Genomic DNA, 20089 nt, shown 5'->3' on the forward strand with positions numbered 1-20089 from the left:
GCAACATCAGAAAGTCTGAAAGCATATTTGAAAATTTATTTTTAATTATATAAACAAAATGAATAATTGTTTCCACATATGATTATTGGTAGTTACCTAAAATTTATAGTTTTTGAATTGTTTGAATTGTTCTTTTGTGAAAATAATAAGTAGCCAGTTTTTTTTAATCTTCAGGGGATAAAAAGGGGGAGGGTTTTGAAATGAATTTGATTCCTTAACAGCTTCCGATGTAGTGTATAAACAGGCAACAACATTTCAATTGAATTTTATTGCTTTAAAACATCTAGAACATTTGATTCTTTGTAGAATTTTTTTATACTTTTAGGGGATTGAATGATTAAATATCAAAATGGAGCTGCCAGTTTTGATAGTAAGACAGATTCCGTGGAGATTTTAGTTACATTTATTCAGCGATTCTACTTGGAAGAACAGAGACAACAAAATATTACAGAAAGAAGCAGAAACTTTACATGTATCCTTTTATATTATTATATCTGACGCATAGTTACTTTAGTTTTAATATTGGGTGGGTACAGGTGCAGATCCAGCCATTTTAAAAAAGGTGTGGGGTTCAAACTATGTACTATAAACCCTTTCATATGCATTGATCTTGCTAAAAATCTTAAAAGGGTGGGTTCCAATCCCCCCCAGAATCCTCTCCTTGACAGTAAAACCTCGTTCGACTCACTAAACAAGCCCCTGTGTACCAAGGCAAACATCTATCTTATCAGTGGCATAATCAGGGGAGGGTTCTAATTTTTTTTTGATAATCAATGCATTTGGATAGGGACATATAGCTGGATTCCCCTTTATCATGGGTTTGAACCCCCCTTTTTTAAATGGCTGGATCTGTCCTTGATTAGAATAAGTAAATATGGATTTTAAATAATTTAAGAAAATATTTGCAACAGAAAAAAATGTGCATTTAAAAATGATACCAGGGCAAACACCTACCTTATCAGTTGTGTATTCAGGGGAGGGTTCTGGTTTTTTTTTTTGTGGACAATCTATACATTTGAATAGGGACATATTGTTGAACCCCCTTTTATTATCCAGGGTTGGGAACACCCCTTTTTGAAATGGCTGGATCTGCCCTTGTTTAAAATAAGGAATATGGATTCAAACTAATTTAAGAAAATATTTGCAATAGAAGAAAAATGTGCATTAAAAAAGGATTTTACTCAAATTTTGTAATTTCTTATAAATAGAATTCATGCAAGACATTTATTGGTCCTGAAGTAAGGACATTCTAAGGATATTCACAGGATATTCTCAGGATATACCAGGACCAACTAAATGTAAGCAAATCTAATCCTGACAAACTAAGGACATTGTCAGGATATTCACAGGATATACCAGGATTATCCCAGGGCTTACTCAATGCAAGCAAATCTGTAAATCCTGACATCAGGATAATTTCCTGAGACCAGGACCTGAGGAATCCTGAGCACAGGATTATCACAGGATTTTCTACTAGGATATTTATGGTCTGGACTGTCTCTGGATATCCCTGGAATATCCTTGTTCCAATACCGTCCCATGTTTAACCCTATCTCAGGATCAGGATATCTCAAGATTGCCCTGTGATTTTTCTCAAGATTATCCTGAGATATCCTGGGGATATCTTGTGATATCCTGCACCATTTTCACAAGGGTTCTTTGAAAACAACATAACATAAAGTTTAAAAGAAGATAGTTTAAAGTGTGTTGTTGTGTGTTTTGAGTATTAAGTTACTTTCCTATCATAAAATATACTCTCTATAATATGTGATTTTGTTTGTGTTGCAACATGCCAATTCACTGCTGTTTTGTGCTCCCAATTAAAAACGTGGATGCATTATAAATGCAATATGATATTGGGTAACCTTCATAAAGGTACATAACATTTTTAAGAATATATCATGTACAAAAATTAAATGCACTGCACAGATAACATAACTATTGCTATACCTGATTTAAGTAGGTCATCATGAGCTTCTGATGGATGCAGCAATTCTACATCATAGTTAGCTGAAGAACTGGCATTTTGTTCTTCCTACAGAATACAGATTTCTTTTTAATTCAAATTTACATTTCTAATATATAAATATGTACAAAATTGATATAATTAATTTTAGCAGCTTAAATTAAACTATTAACAACAGTGCATGTTTTTGCATGCATTTGTATAAACTATTACGTCATGATTTATTCAAATAGCTAGAACGTTGTTTAAAATAATATGCCATCTTTAAAGGCGCACTACGTTTGTGCGCATTTGGGGATTAAAATGTTTTACATTTGCGCGCAGCTTTTGATTACATTTGCACGCATTCATTTTACAGGTGGACTCAAGTAAAAAGATAAATAAAAACTTAATCAAATCATGATTTACTATATTTTCTTTTATTTTTATAATAAATATGACTATTAATTTTGAAAATATTTGTTCATTCAAATTATATATTGTTATTCAAGTTAGTTTGTAAAGTTACACCAAGGCACACACATAGAGTTCACATAGAACACTGAAGTCTGTATCTTGGAGATGCAATGTTAAGGATTGCAAAGGCAGAATAAAAACTGACGAACATTCAACAGTCATTCTTAATGGTAACTGTGAACATAAACAAGAGTCCGATGCTAGAAAACTCGGGAGGCAAATTATCTGCACAGAGGAAAAGATAAAAAGCGACAGAAGACATAACTGCCAGACCTGTAGTCAAATAGTCCGTTGTTCAAAATCCCACTTCCACCTCCTCATTGGTGAGCAGGGGGGACGTAGACTAGAGGAAGGGGTACTTATACTTGCAAATAATTGAACAAATCAATAAATAAATAAGTGTTATTTTCTGTATTTTACCAGAGTTAATCTGAGTTTACCTGTCAAAAAATGCGCGCAAATGTAATCAAAAGCTGTGCGCAAACGTAATGATTTTTTCGCGCAAACGTAAATTACATCATGCCACTGAACTGAAGACCATAACTAGATAGGATCACAGTGTAAATCTCAAAAAACACAACCTTGTCATCAGTAACAACATATTTTTTCATGTGTATTGGGTGAACAGTTCAAAGTTTTGCACTGAAACAACTGGTATTAACCACCTTCCAGTCAATCCACCAGATAACCAAAAATAAAAATGTTTCCTGGTTATTAATACAACATACCTTCATAGGAATACCTGTGACTGTTGTGGAGGCAAGGTCATATTGCTTCTGGCAAAGATGTATCAACTTATTATATAGAGGTGTTCCTGATGGAGTGGCATGTAATTCACAGGAAAAAGAGGTAGAAACCTGTTAAAACAAACATTCTAAAATAAGTAGGGACATCAATAATTCACAAGATATATAAAACATCTATTTGTTCATGTGTCTGTCCCATTCCGTCCAGATTCAATCAGCGGTGGTTTTTCCTTATATCTATATATTTCAAGCTTTTTGACATTTTGGGAAATTTGTGTTGATGACAATTCTTTGATGGTTCTCATAATCTCAGAATAATTCAGAGTTTGATGTTTAGATTTCTTTTGTTTTACTTGAGTTGTTGGCATGCATCTTTTCTCCTGACTTACACCCTAAACTTCTTTTATTCCTATCAAATACAACAGTATTCTTGTAAAACAGACCTGAGAGAACAGCATGTTACTTTACAGGATAGTTAGCCATCTGTCATAAACAACCATATAGTTATGACATAGAGGTGCACCTGAATTTCATTAGGTAATTGTGTATACATTTTGACATAGGTACATCTGCTTTACTTATCTATCTTTTGTGGTCTGTCAAACTAAAAGACATCATTCCTTTAATTAAAACCATGAATAGAATTATATTTCTTTGTAGGTTAACTTCTTTTCTTTGGTTGCTTTCTCATTAACGTTCACCCAGTATCTCCTTTTATTCTTGTTTGCATTGTATTTACCATATTGTCCACATGTGGAGCAGGATCTGCTTACCCTTCTGGAGCACCTGAGATCACCCCAAGGTTTTTGTAGGGTTCATGTTGCTCAGTCTTTAGTTTTCTATGTTGTGTATTCTGTACTATTGTTTGTCTGTTTGTCTTTTTCTATGTTAACCATGATGTTGTCAGTTTATTTCAATCTATGAGTTTGACTTTCTCTTTGGTATCTTTCGTACCTCTTAACGACTTATATGGAAACAGTTATAGATGTTCAGTATGCACTAGTAATAATGTTACCTGTCGAAGGGGTTTATCTGCAATTTTACTGTCATCTCCGAATGGAACAATGTGTATAATGACTAACTCACAATGCTGTATGGGAAGTAATCTGAAGAAGACAAACACAAATCAGTGATTAAACCAATAACTGATGGTTAGGAATTTTCTACTCTATACATTAAATTCCAGATATACATAAATTATCATATTTAAAAATTATCTTTTAATAAATCTAAAATTAAATATTATTATCTACTGCTCAATTCTTGGTAACAAAAGTAGCAGAATAGAACAGTGGTGGATCCATAACTTTTTGTAAGGGGGGGGGGGGGGCCTGCTCCAGTCAAGCTTCAGCGATGCCCTATATTATCAACCAATTTTTTCCCACGAAAAGGGGCGGGGTGGGGGAGATCTGGTGGTGGTGGTGGGGAGGTGTGAGTATTATATAACACAATAATAAAGCAATGGCACTAGATCAAGACATTTCAACTAGTTGATGTTTTAAACCTCCCCTTCTTTTATTTTATCTAAAACAAGCTTGTGTTTAATATTCAGACCAGCTAGAAAACGACATAAAGCAGCAAATACTATATACATGTATGTCATCTTGCCATGAAACTATTATGAAATAAAACACTATTTTGTAGGCAAACTTACCATAACTATTATTTCATGTGTTCTGACTTAGCATTTGTGTTTCAATACTATCAAGTCTTTTTTCAAAAGAAGAAATTAAGTCAATTGTTAGAAGATGTAAAGTAGGATGAGTGGTCTCTGCTGTGAATCTTGACATTTATGTATGTTTCAAAATATTTTTACAAAATACAATAAAAATCATTTATAATAATTCTAAAATCTTATTTCATTTCTTCAGTCATATATTAAATATCATGTCCCATGTGTTTTAACAACAAATTCCATGGTGATATAATAAAAACAATTCTTTAAGTAGGTCTATAATAGGAATAGACTGTTATAAGTTTTGAAAATATATATTTTACTGGAAAATACTAATTGAATCCTAAGAAGCTTTTAGTATTTGTCTCAATGTCTTGATATTTTACTATGGATTAAACTGAACAAACATGTGGAGTATAATCATTTTTAAACAAATTTCAAAGTGCTTTTTCCAATCAGTTTGCTTAAATTTTAAAGCTGTAATTTTAGATTGCTTTCAATAACTGCAATTGTGGGAGGTATCATTTCAACCAATTGACATCTGTATTATATAGATCTGACTCTATTAACTTCTGTTATTCCATTAAAACAGAATTGAAAGGGGAAAAGTATGACAATCAACAAAACCAGTTCCAACACACACATACATACATACACACAGTCTCTCTCAAGCCAGGGGTTGCTGTTGTTTATATTTTAAAGTTATTTGTCCATTAAGAAATTTGGTTTTTGATACAAATCTCTGCTTTTTGCTGTTGAATTCATTCATAAATTTTCTATAACTGTCTGCCAAATTTTTCTTTGAAATTTTACAAACTAAAAATAGTTGTACAGTTTATTAATGCTTTGTGAAAAGACATATGGTTAACAGGTAATCTTTTACAGTTTTAAAGGGAAATAACTGTGTGCCTGATACAACTTTTTTTTTTTTAAATCAATCATTCTTCATCTTTTCAATTATTTTTAATCTACTAATATATCATATACAAAAACTAGACAATGAAGTTATATACATGAATTTCAAATATCTGATATAACTAAAAAGAAGCAATGCAACAACTAAAACACGTGTCTTCAGAGATATAACTATCTTGTTATATCTTCATTCCTTTAATTTCTATTTGTTTCATGACAATTTTGATAAGAAGGTTAAGTTTTTATATTCCCTATTCAACAAAGCATATTAGGATACTTTTTATCATTGAATGAGAAATATTTCTACTTTTGAGTGATTGATTGATAGCTAAGCAGCTGTAATCAAGATATTAGTGTCAATAATAATTCAAATGGGATCAAATATTCCTTTAATCTTTAAAGAAAATTGACATAAAAATAATTTGCTGGTTCAAGAAGGAAAGTTAACTAGATGATAGTGATTATGGGAGACATCACTGTGAGAGGGCCTACTGCTCGGGTTAACAATATAAAAAAAGAAGAAGTGGTATGATTGCCAATGAGACAACTATCCACAAAAGAACAAAATGAAACAAACATTACCAACTATAGGTCACAGTACGGCCTTCAACAACAAGTCTTCAATGTAACGAGAAATTCCAGCACCCGGAGGCGTCCTTCAGCTGGCCCCTAAACAAATATGTACTAGTTCAGTGGTAATGAACGCCATACTAATTTCCAAATTGTACACAAGAAACTAAAATAAAATAATACAAGACTAACAAAGACCAGAGGCTCCTGACTTGGGACAGGCGCAAAAATGCTGCGGGGTTAAACATGTTTATGAGATCTCAACCTCCCCCTATACCTCTAGTCAATGTAGAATGACTTTTTGGAATGAGCAAAGTTGGTTTTCTAATCCAGAATGATGAATGATCAGTAAGATCAAGTAGATAATTATCATATATATAATATACAATTAGCATATTTTACTTTTTAATTTTCTATGTCTTTATGTATCACAATGCTTGGTGTTTTTTCAGATAAAATAAAAATAAATTACAAACAAAAGTTGGTTCTGCACAGTTGGATGACCATGATGAAAGTTGGAAAATTGAGACTGCCACTGGAAAACTAGATTTCATTGAGATGGGAGCCATCTCTTTGGGCCCCGCTGTCAATAATGTGGGGTAAATAAGTTGTATGGATAATCTGATATGAAGCAGTATTTGGAAGTTATTACATAGTCTCACATGTGATTTTAATCTAAGATTTTAAGTTAAAACTGATAAATATTCTCAACTTACTTTCATAGTATAATAGTGATATGACTGCATGATGTGAACTCATTATTGACTACTCTAAGGTGACTTCTGGATATATGGATTGATGTTTGAACAATGTTTAAAGATGCTGCCCAATTGATATTTGTCACATATTTTTAGAATTATGCCTTCAATATATTATGACCCACCAAGTATAAAGTATGAAATATTAACGGTTCTCGAGAGGTAAAGCGGACACAATTTGTTAAGAACAACGAACGGATGGACAGACCAACGGACTGACCTTTGACCTAGGATGCATACATTATGACACATTTAATATATATGTTAAGTTGAAAATGTTTGTCAGGTATAAAGTATGAAATAATAACAGCTGTCCTCTCAAAATATAGTGTGGATCAAATTTGTTAGCGATGGACAGACCAACAGACAGACAGACCTTTGACCTAGGAAGTGATACATACATCATGACACACCCTCTGGTGTTGGTTAAAATGGATGTCAAGTATAATATTTGAAATCATAATGGTTCTCAAGATATAGAGCGGACACAATCTTCACAACAGAACACAGGGTTGTCAACTGAAACCAAAGTTTTTTTGACGTTGACCTTTGACCTAGGAAGTTGTACATACATCATAACACGCCCTCTGGTGGTGGTTAAAATGGATGACAAGTATAAACTTTGAAATCATAACGGTTATCTAGATATGGAGCGGACACGATCTTCACCACAGGACACGGGGTTGTCAACTGAAACCAAAGGTTTTGACCTTGACCTTTGACCTAGGAAGTTGTACATACATCATGACACACCCTTGGGTGTTGGTTAATAATCATGTTAAGTATTAAGTATAAAATCATAACGGTTATCTAGATATGGAGCGGACACGATCTTCACCAAAGAACACAGGGTTGTCAACTGAAACCAAAGTTTTTGACCTTGACCTTTGACCTAGGAAGTTGTACATACATCATGACACACCCTTTGAAATCATAACAGTTATCTAGATATGGAGCGGACACGATCTTCACCACAGGACACGGGGTTGTCAACTGAAACCAAAGGTTTTGACCTTGACCTTTGACCTAGGAAGTTGTACATACATCATGACACACCCTTGGGTGTTGGTTAATAATCATGTTAAGTATTAAGTATAAAATCATAACGGTTATCTAGATATGGAGCGGACACGATCTTCACCAAAGAACACAGGGTTGTCAACTGAAACCAAAGTTTTTGACCTTGACCTTTGACCTAGGAAGTTGTACATACATCATGACACACCCTCTGGTGGTGGTTAATATACATGTAAAGTATAAAGTATGAAATCATTATGGTTCTCTAGATATGGAGCGGACACGAAAGTGTTACGGACGGACGGACAGACGGACGGACAGACGGACGGACGGACGGACGGACGGACAGACTGATCACTATAGGGCGACCCGCCTTTTCGGCGGGGCCCTAATGAGCAAAGCCAATACCGCATAGTCAGCCTAAAGTTTAGTTTAATGACTTTTTCTATTTGTGTAAAGCTTATATGAATGATTATGAAAGGCAAAAATGATGCACCACTAATTAAAACCCTAAACTGCAATGGGGTTTAAAGCCAAAAATCTTTTGTACATCATATATGCACATCAATGGGTTAAAGTTAAACTATATTTTATCCATGACTTTTTATGAATTATTATAATGTTTCTTCCTCAATGACTCACTTTAATTTTTAATGAAAATCAAAACGGACTATATTTGTGAATAATATGCATCTCCTGGAACAACTACATATTTGTTGGAGAAAGAGTATACACGACCAAATATGATATAAAAATTTCCTCATTTTCTTTTATTTACTTATAACATTGAAATTCTCAATTTCTCCATTTTTAATGATAAAAATAAATTGGAGATAATGCCCCTGCTGGTATATCATATAAAAATATAAAGGGACATAACAGATGATCTGTAATCAAAGAGATTGTAAGCACCGAAGTGAACATTGCATTGTATAAAACATTGGTTGTAGTTGATTTAACTTAAATAATGGACAAAGAAAGATAACTCCAATTTTAAAACTTACTTTTCACAATTCCATCATTGATATTTTTAGAACAGATATTAGATTCCTGCAAAATTTTCAGTTATAAAGGGGTATAACACTAACACTGTTAAAGTGAGGCCACAAAATTCAAACTTTATCTGTGGTGTGTGGTTATGATCATTGTGTATAAGTTTTATAACATTTGGTTGAGACATACTTAAAACTTTACCTTGACCTATAATGGTTTACGTTTAATAATTGTGACTTGGATGGAAAATTATCTCATTGGCACTCATACCACATCTTCCGCTTTGACTATATTTAAGAGAATGGATTCTAAAACTTCTGCATTTTTTTTCATTTAGAAAGGGGCATAACTCTAAAACGGTTAAAGTGACGCATCCAAAATTCAAACTTGATCTAGATCTCTCTTTTATAACATAATATAACAGTTCTTTGAGGCAAACTAAAGTTAGAGAACAGAAACCAACTTTGGGACGGACAAGGGTAAAACTTAATGCCCCCTTTGCTACAGTGGGCCATAAAAAATATGACATCTATGATATTATTCAAAACTTAAATTTTTTTAATGTTTTTTTGTCACATGTTTTTTTAAATCATACAAATCAATCTCCTATTTAGAATGGTTGTCACGAACAAGAAGATTATTGTCAATGAAAAACACCATCAATTTCGCAGCAGTATAAAACATCCATGATAACCAACAGTCTATCCTTCAAGTTTGTAATTCTCTGTAATTCTGTACAAAAATACTTCATGTATGTCTGATAAAAACCAATTTACAATGTCACTAAGTTCTTTCTCCTTATCAATGTATTTTATGTCACTTTCAGTAGTATGGAACTGATATAGTCTTCTTGATGATACCATAATACAGATTTCTTAAGTATTCCATAATAGTCATGTTCAAAATTTACAAAATAAACCGTTAATTCGAATCAAAGTGAATTTTGGAAATACATCATTGAGTCAGCAACTCATTGACACAAAAAGACTAAACAAACAACAATATACATGTCAATCTCTTAATAATCAGGGCAGCACTGCATTGAAGCAAAAATGAAACATCATCTATGTCAACTAACCAGCCTCTGTAATTGTAAGAAGATTTTTGCATAACAGCAGAAAAATGTAAAACTTATGTACTTTTAAAAATTGGTCAAGATATAATGGTTCTTCTTGTCATGAATACAATAATTTCAACCTATAAAGCTTTAACTGTTTCCAATTTTGTAAATAGTTATTGCTATTATAGAACTGATGCTTAACTTGTTTTGTGATGAGATATGTTTTTTCTTACAATAGGTCATATATCCTTTCACTAATATCCCTACATTATGTCTGATTGTTGCACAATAAATAATATTAATGTTAAGCATTCTTTATACTTTAGGTTGGCCAAAATGACATTGATTTTTTAACCGAATCTGAATGAAATTTCATAATAGGTTCTTACAAATGACAGCTATAATATTGCAATTGACTACATTTCAGAAAACAGGAAATTAAATTGATTAACATATTTTGAAATATAACAACATAATTGCATTATATCATCAACATTTTTAGAACTGTAATTAAATTATCTAAAATTTTTAATGAATTATCTTTTTAATTGGTTCCTTATTTTGAAATGCAGTTTGTTGTCGTTAATCTTCATTAACTCATAGATATAGTTATTAATTATGGCTTTCCTGTGTTTTCTAAAACGTAAAAATAAATCCAACAAAATAATTCTATGGTATTTTGTCTCTTGCACTGGTGAAGAGTTGTCTCATTTTTTGGCAATCATACCAAATCTTCTAACTTTATAAAGGAGTTTAAAAAAGTTACTGACTACTGATAAAAATCCAAGTTATATAAAGAATATATCTAAATCATGGAAATATCTTATTTACATGTGGAATTAAAATGAGAGTACACAGTTCAAATAGATCATCAGGAAGTTCCAATAAAAGTAGAAAAGCACCAAAGTACCAGTAAGTATATTTATCTAATTTCTCATTATCAGCTCAAATTATGTTTAACTATCATTTCAAAAACTTTCGTTTATTCATTTAATCCTTCTTTTTTTTTTTCTTAACTTTTATCTAAACCAATTTTCTCCCTTCATTCGTAAATGAAATCAATACTCAAGCATTGATAAGGTTAATTTTTAGTATGAGACATGTATCTTTGACGTACACTAGACTGATAATTTAAATGTTCAGTGGCAAATATTTCATTATTTTCTTAATGTGAATCTAAGGCATGTTTTCATTGATAATTAAATTATATTTTCAAAATTTAATTTCTTAACTGATGATATACACATTAAGAAAAACTTATGTAGAAAACAAATCTGTGAAATTCTTTGTCATGTAGAATAGCTTTATTCTGTTTACCATGAACTAATTTCTTATTTCTATTTTTTTTTTAACAATTTTGGTTGTATCTATGTATGATGGTTTTGCAAAATTTTGCTTGAACCTTTTGATCCTATTTTGTTTCATTTAAGATGTTGTTTGTTTTAGTCACATCTTAACAGATTCCTCAAATTCAGATGCAATTTCATAGACAACAAAATCATAAGTGTCTGATACTAAATGAGCAAAAACAATTTCAGTCATGGATATATTTTCTAGTGTGATCTCCAGTTTTTAACAGAAGGGCAAGAACTTATCAAAAAGTTGCATCAGAATAGTACAAAACTAGATATATATATATATATAGATGTGATCTAGTAATACAGATACTGATCCTGTCTACAGCTATTGCATGAGAGATCATATTTTTTTTCCCCAACATTCAAGTACCATAACTCTGTAATGGTTAAAGGGAAAACAATTAAAATCAAACTTCATCTGTCTTTAGTAAATTCAAAATATTCCATTGAAATTTCAAAAAGCATTGCAGTTATTTATTTATTTGCAAACTGAAAGGTACTGAAAAAATCTGCATTGCGCCTATAAAACTATGTTTTTTCTAATCACAGTTTTTAAAGATATTATAACATAAAAGTTTCAAATATTATAGTGAACATATATATATATAATTGCTCCCAACTTGAAGCCAACTGCTTTGCATTCTAATAATATGTGATGATTAATTGAAATATCTTAAAGATGGAAATTTCTAGCTTCAGGTATTGATAACTTTCAAATGTTTCTGTATTCTAACACCAACCAAGAGTTATTGATGTTTTACCTGGCTTGAGGACATTGACAGGATAAAAACAGACATCCAGTCAATAAACAGTGACACCTTGAAAGAGCTCAAGGGAGACAGGATGTTTAAGTACATCTGTTACCCAGAAACATTTGATACTCTTGTGATTGTCTGTTCCAAGAATAACAACTGGTTAGGATGGCCATTCTGAGCAAAATTGCATCATTACTTCCTTATAATCATTCAAAATTCAAAAATAGGCAATAAGGATGAATGATCATGGAGAATTTCTTTAAAATTGTCAAATGATATCAACTTAAAAGAGAGGCCTGATATATGACAGGGATATTCAAACTCATAAGTTGAAAAACAAATTAGTACTTGTTTCCAGACAAAATCACTATTAGTTTGAAAATCTTGTATATCAAATTACAGTCATTTAACTTGCCTATAAATGGTAAATTCATTATATTATAAATCACTGGTCACCATCATCTAATTATAAGTCAATCTTAATCTTGCCTGAAATTCATTGAGATCTCATTTCTTTTTCATTTTCATTAAAAAAAAAATTCTAATGTTTTGCATTGTGTTACTTTGTGTGTCATGTTTTAAAAAAAAAATCTATACATATTTTTTATATAGATTAGACAGTTGGTTTTGCCGTTTGAATGGTTTTACACTAGTAATTTGGGGGCCCTTTATAGCTTGATGTTCGATGTGAGCCAAGGCTCTGTGTTGAAGGCCATACATTGATCTATAATGGTTTACTTTTTAAATTGTTATTTTGATGGAGAGTTATCTCATTGGCACTTACACCACATCTTCCTATATCTATATATACATCTGAAAAATACAAAAATAAAAATATTATTTTATCCATTAAAATAGCATCCATCTTTCATAATAAACTATGTACATTTTTGTTTAGGGGCCAGCTGAAGCATCATCATCTGCCTCCTGGTGTTGGATTTTCTCGCTGTACTAAAGACCTATTGGTGACCTTCATGGTTGTTTTCCGCTCTTTGGTCAGGTTGTTGTCTCTTTGACACATTCCCCATTTCCATTCTCAATTTGATGCTTTAGTTATATAGAAACTTTCTATGTTTAAGAAGGGAACCTATTTTGTTTTGAACTCAACGATAAATAACTATACAATAACAAATTTTTCAAGTCTATTATTCTAAAGTATCCCATAACAGAATTAGATCATTAGCAAACAATACAGAATTTCAAATCCCTTTGGAACATATTGGAAGCCAACCATTATTTAAGTCTTCATAAGGATCTATTTAAAAGAAATAAGAAAGCGAAAAATTCAATATTTTCATCTCATGATACTGAAACTATCATTGATCATTTCTATGAGGTCAGATATTAGTTTTCACATGTCAGATGTGAAATTAACACTTGTAGTATTCTATCAATAATAATTATAATGTCCCATGAACTAGTTTAATGTGGTCAAATATTATTCAATTTATAGCAATTTGGTTGTTTTACAGACTATTTACATTTGTCTTTTTTTTCCATTTTAGAAATTGGTATCATTATATTTTAATTTTTTCCCTTTGGAGTTATTCCATATTGATAGATATTAGGAAGGTTTTTCTATATTCATTTGATTTTGAATGAAACATGCAGCATATACAACTGAGGAAAAATTATATTCACTGTGCAAAAAGTCCAAGCTTTTTAATTAATCTGTACAAATAAAGCAAAATTGTTTGAATTACAATTGGTTTTGGTAAATTTCTCTCTTGAAATTCTGAATAAAACTATAACTGTCTTTTTGGAGGGTAAATATGTGGTTAAAAATTGATATTTATTTTGGCTGATGGCCTCAGTGTCAATATCAGTTTTCCAAAAGTCAATAAAACCACAAAATTACCTTATCAAAAGGCACTGCAGTAGTTTTATATATATCAATGAGACATAAACCTAACAATACAAAAAGCCAAAAAGACATCTACTGTCTAAATAATGTGGTACTAAGTTCTCAATGGACCCAAAGCCTAGGGAAGTTATGAATAAATTCTACAGATACCATTGAAGATTGCAGCGGGCAGCCCATCAACAGAAGAAGAAAACATAATTAAAAAAAAGTTACAAAAAAGAATTACTGTATACACATAAGTATCACAATGCTACTGGCAATTTTAATTAAAATACTATATTATAATCTAGAGACTATTATATATAATACTATTCAAGTCAATAATATGATTCATAAAACAGTTTGGGACTTTTTAAAAATTTGATATTTGTAAAAAAAAAATCGTGTTTTCAATATACATGAATCATAAACCTTAACTTTTTAAAAATCAATATGAAATATATAAAAATACAAATAATTTCAAGAAAATATCATGATTTGTTAATCATCTTGCAATTTGATACTAACTAGCAGATCATTTAATAAGCTCTGAGAGTGACATCTGGTGTGAAAACAGGATCCAACACCATTTATCACAGTTTACAACTATTACTATTGTTTTGCCATGACTATGTAATATTGGAAAGTTATTAACTGTTTTATAAATTGCTTCAAGAAGAATAGTAAGTTATTTCTTTGTGGAAAAACTCATTTAGAAGAAAAATGACCAATTGTTGTTTATATGTGTTTCAGATAACCGACTTTCTTCGCTGTAAACATGGTAAAAGTCCATTTTTGTAAGATTAAACAACAGACAATCACGACTTATTTATACAACACAGATATATCATGACGTGGGAGGATACTGCAATAACATTTTGAAATACATAACTATAAAGTACAACTATTAGGGGATTAGAATTTAAAACATTTTTTTTTAATCTGAATTGAAGAAACGTCTGGCATTAATAAGGTGCAGTATAAGAGTAGCCGGAGATACTTAGGAATAATCAAGCTTATAAGTAAAAAAGTAAATGAGGAATGTGTCCATAGGAACACAAATGATGACCCCGTTAACATATAACATTATAAAGGGACATAACTCAAAAACTGTAAAAGTGAAGCTGCCAAAATTTGAACTTGACAAACTTAAGTTAGAAAATGGAAACGAAAGACTTCAGGAATTTTTTTCATTTGTAAAGGGGCATTATATAACCCTAGAATGTTAATCAAAGTGCTTGCACTGAATGGTAAACATTGCTTTAACTTAAAACATGTATCAGTTTGAAGTAAAATTGAATATTGCATTGTATAAAGCTTTGGTTGTAATTTGTTCAATAACCATTCTGGACAAATAAGATAATTCATATTTTTAGAACACAATTTTTTCTTTTGTAAAAAGGCATGACTACTGATGCCACCAAAATTAAAACTTGACATGTGTTTTGTTGTAATAAGCATTGTGTATAAGTTTCATAACTTTTGGTTGAGGCATAAAAATGACTGTGATGGCAAAAAAACTGAAAAGAACCCAAAGACAGGCAACATAACATTTTAATAAAGAAAACCAAGAGACTCAACAAAAACCAGGGGGTGATCTCAGTAATAAGACAGAGCCTCAGTATAAACTCAACAACAGATTTGTATTGTCCATGTTCATGTGCATTTATACTGTTTTCTTTTTCTGTGTTTGCGTTTAAAAATTTCAATCATTTTTTAAATTATGATAAAGCCTATAATAGAAAATTTAAAAGCAACAATCTTTTATTTTTAAGGATCAAAACAAATCTTTTGGGCTTGTGCCTGATATTTCAGGCATTTTGTTTCATTACAAAATAAGCAAACATAACTCCCACACCAAATTGTCCAAATGTTGATTCAAAGTCCATACATGTACATGTATTAGGAAGAGTGAATCTTTAAATGATAAATGAAGGAGTACTCCAACTAAAAGACAGACAAATAAAAGTTATATCATGATTAAAAGCTACTGTCCTTCTAGCTATGAAGAATTACTACATAAAATTCATTCCTTCATGAAAAATGTCAAGTTGTCGTTTTCCAATTAAATGGTCTATATTTCATGTTTTTCTCTTCCAAGGAAATCATTTTCTGCTTTATGAAGGGAATAAACAGAATTTTATTTGACAAATGGATGGATATCTAAATATACTTATAAAAAGTCTTTTGTAATTTGTCTGATTCCAGATGGGGTTTAATGGCTCAGTATATTATATAATATTGGATTATTTCTGGGAGACTTTTAGTCAGAGATATTGCAATAAAAGAACATCTTAACATTATGAACTACACTGCTTTATATATATCTACTACATTCAATCATATTCCATTTTGCTAGAGGTTAATGGGGGTGTCTGATATGTTACATATAAAATCCAGATTTCCAATAACTTATATTGAAATATGCAATCAACTAAAACTTCACTTTCTAGTGAGGTCAAGGATATTGAATTTTTAAGACTTAATTCTTTTGGCAAAGCAGAATGCAACACTTATTATGATTTTGCATGTTTTCGAACCAAAGTAACATCTCTTTAAGCAGATATAAGAAGATGTGGTATGACAATGACAACCAGGCAACTCTCCATCCAAGTCACAATTTGTAAAAGTAAATTAACCATTATAGATCTATGTACAGCCTCCAGCAGACGGAGCCTTGTCTCACATGGAAGGTCAGGTTACATTTCTTGTAGTGGGTCTCATTGGGGTCTAAGCGTGACGCAGGATTGCCGATTTTATTGTAAGTGTGACACATGAAAGTCAAATTATTGTGTCATGAAAATGGGAAACAAGGTCTAGCGGGACCGGGGAAATGTAAAAAAAATGATAATTGCTTACGTACATAGTGTAAGCAGGATACAAGAATCTGACAAAACAGTAAGCGGGATTGGAACCCCCCAATGAGACCCCCCTTGTACTATACAAAATACACCAATTTCAATTTCAATTCTACAGCAATTCCACATCTTTAAATTACTATGATTATATTTGCCAAACTTTTTTCAAAATTTTTTGGCAAGAGATTTATTATATTTTAGTTTTCTCAATCATACTTTGAAAAAATTATTGTTGCTACTCAAACCAAACTTGCTGAAGTCTGCAAAAATGTATAAGAACAGATGCTTTTTCATACAAATTTGTCATAACTCCCTTTTTATAGCTAGGAATATAGGAATGAACTTTATTGTTTTTCAATATTTTTCAGTGCTAGTTAATTGTTTTGTACCAAAGCATTGTTTTTTTTCAATTTGCTCTTATAAAATCTGTATATTATTTGAATTTTGAGGGAACTGAATCTAACTTTTTGTAAAGAAAACAGTAAATAGTTTCCATTTATTAAATTTTGCGACAAAGAATTTCTGTTTAAGGCAGTTTTCAGAGAAGCAAATAAAATTTTATATTTCTATAACATCAAAAATAATCTGCTGAAACTCAATTATAATACAAAAGGAACAAACCCACGTGCACATTAACCAAGGAACTATCAAATACTGTACTTTATTTTTTTTTTTATCTTATTTCTTTTTACTATAATTACAATATAAGCTGTGACATAAGAACAAAATGTGGTGGGCTGTTTTAATAGATCAAAAAAACTTTTCCATCCTTTATATTAAATGGAATAAACATCCTAAGGGGCGAAATCACCAGACAAAAATAAAATAAAATCATCAGTGAAAGAAAGGAAATTGTTTAACAAGCATTTTGATGTGCATTAATCTTAATGGGTGTTCCCATGGCGACTATTCTAATCCATTGTATCAAAATCAAAACAAGCTTTTAAGGAAATTAAGTACTTTTGGAAAAGTTTCTTTCAGACTATTTCTAATTTAAATTCCTCTTCCCTTATATATAATTGACATTATTTTGTTGTTATTTCAAAATTATAAAGAAATTGAATTAGTTTATTTAAATAAGTGATAAACAAAAGGCGTAATATATCTGAGTGCAGTGATTTTAAACTACAAGATGCAGAATTAGTATAGAAATGTGCACTTACAAAGGTTGTATAAAGTGTTGAGGTTACTAGGCTTTCATTGATCAGCAAAAAGTAGTTAATGTTTCTATTAACCTCATTTTAAAGTGGGTTGGTGGTATTTTATCAAATAAGATATTGTTGATGACACCAGAAATCATTTATAATCAATTTCCTTGCACATGGTCAGTTTGGTCAAGAATGTTATATAGAATCTGTAACAAAAAAATTGTAATCATAAGTTTTAACCAACTTATTTTGCCAATTTTAAAGAGTAGAATAATAACAACTGTTTACCAGAATTTAGAAGGTCTCATTGGCGGATCCAGGGGGTACCCCTTTTTTTTGACGATCAATGCATTTGAATGGGAGCATAAAGCTGGAACACCCCTTTACTCTGGGTTGGAAACCCCTCCTTTTTAAAATGGCTGGATCCGCCCCTGGGTCTAATGCCCTTTCTAGATTTAGCTTTATCTAATGTTGTGCAAAAATTAGTCTTTTTACTTTAATTTACAAAAATTGCTTATGCTGTCAAAATTTGTTGAACTGCATCTGAATTTGAAAAATGATATTACAATGTGTTATTTATACTTCCAGATTTAAAACTAACAAATATCATAAATAATGATAAATTTGCTGAATTTGTATGCTACCCTCCCTCTGCACAGGTGTTCCTTATCAGGTGTTGTCTTGGATATTTGAGGCTTCAACACTTAATACATACTTTTGATTTCTAATATTTGATAAGCAGTATTCAGAATGACAAAAATAAATGAAGGTAATGCACATCAGGCATATCAATTGCAAATATTAGCCTTTCTAATAATTAGTCAATATCCAGTTATTTTGTATAAATAAATATCAACTCTCTACAAAATTCCAGAAGTAGCATAACCTATGGAATTTCTATCATGAATAAATTAACTGCCCATGATTTGAACAAAAAATAAGTTCTGATATAATTTTCTGATAATAATATGTTCTAAATACAACTCAATAAATCAGAACTGCATTAAAGAGTGCATATACAAGGCAATTTTTACAATTTTCAAAATTGACCTTAAGGGCCTTGACCTTAAAATTTGTCATATTTGATCTTGACCTTGTTTAACAATAAAGGAGACAGCAAAAGCTTGTGACAATGCATCGGATTATGGACACAAAACAGGACAATTTATAGAAAGCCAAGGAACATTAGTGGTCAAAAGATATGTACTGTGGATTCATTATTATTCGTTGGATACCAATTTTCGTGGATTTCGTGGGAACATTTGAACCAGGAAATTAAATGTTCAACAAATGACTAATTTTCCTGTGACTTGTATGCAGACTTCGGCAAAACCACGAAATCAAATATCCACGAACATGTAAGTTTTCCTCAATCCACGAAAATTGGTATCCACGAAAATAAATGAATCCACAGTATTTATATATATGTCATATAACATCAATTAGTTCATTTTACTCAATTATGGATGTGCTTCCACAAATTATGAGATTTATTCAAGTAACTTTATTGTGTGGATATCTTTAATAAGGGGAAGCTGTAGATTATTGAAAGAGATGGATGTTAACATACAGAGTCAACAAACTTTCAAAGGACATACATGAGCTAATGCTCTGTGTTGAAGGCACTGACCTATAATGGTTTACTTTTTTACAAATTGTGACTTGGATGCAGAGTAACTTCATTGGCACTGACAAGTACCACATTTATTTATACATGTATCTATATGCAAAACATTTTAAAAGCTCATGATGAGCAGTCATCATAAAACATGGATAATTTCCAGTACAAAAATATCCATCAAAATTCACTGTTTCCTCAACTATTAGAAGCAACAACTGCTAAACAATTCTTGTCATCTTTTGCTGCATATCTATGACAAGAAACTGGCTGATGATATTTTTTTTGTGATGCAATACCCATTAGCCTACAAAAACATGATTTCAGCATATGACAACTAACATACTATCGGC

General features: G+C 31.2%; 1 protein-coding gene across 1 annotated transcript in view; it reads right to left on the reverse strand.

Moving 5' to 3' along the window:
• LOC134725023 (integrator complex subunit 13-like) overlaps window positions 1–20089 on the reverse strand; it is a 74794-nt gene that overhangs the window by 18531 nt on the left and 36174 nt on the right. The window contains exons 5-7 of the mRNA XM_063588509.1: window positions 4184–4274; window positions 3151–3279; window positions 1951–2035 (exon numbers count right to left, since the gene is read on the reverse strand). Coding sequence (XP_063444579.1) covers window positions 1951–2035; window positions 3151–3279; window positions 4184–4274 — 305 coding nt within the window. The remainder of the gene's footprint in view (window positions 1–1950; window positions 2036–3150; window positions 3280–4183; window positions 4275–20089) is intronic.

This window comes from Mytilus trossulus, chromosome 1 (assembly GCF_036588685.1).
Source record: "Mytilus trossulus isolate FHL-02 chromosome 1, PNRI_Mtr1.1.1.hap1, whole genome shotgun sequence".
NCBI lineage: Eukaryota > Metazoa > Mollusca > Bivalvia > Mytilida > Mytilidae > Mytilus > Mytilus trossulus.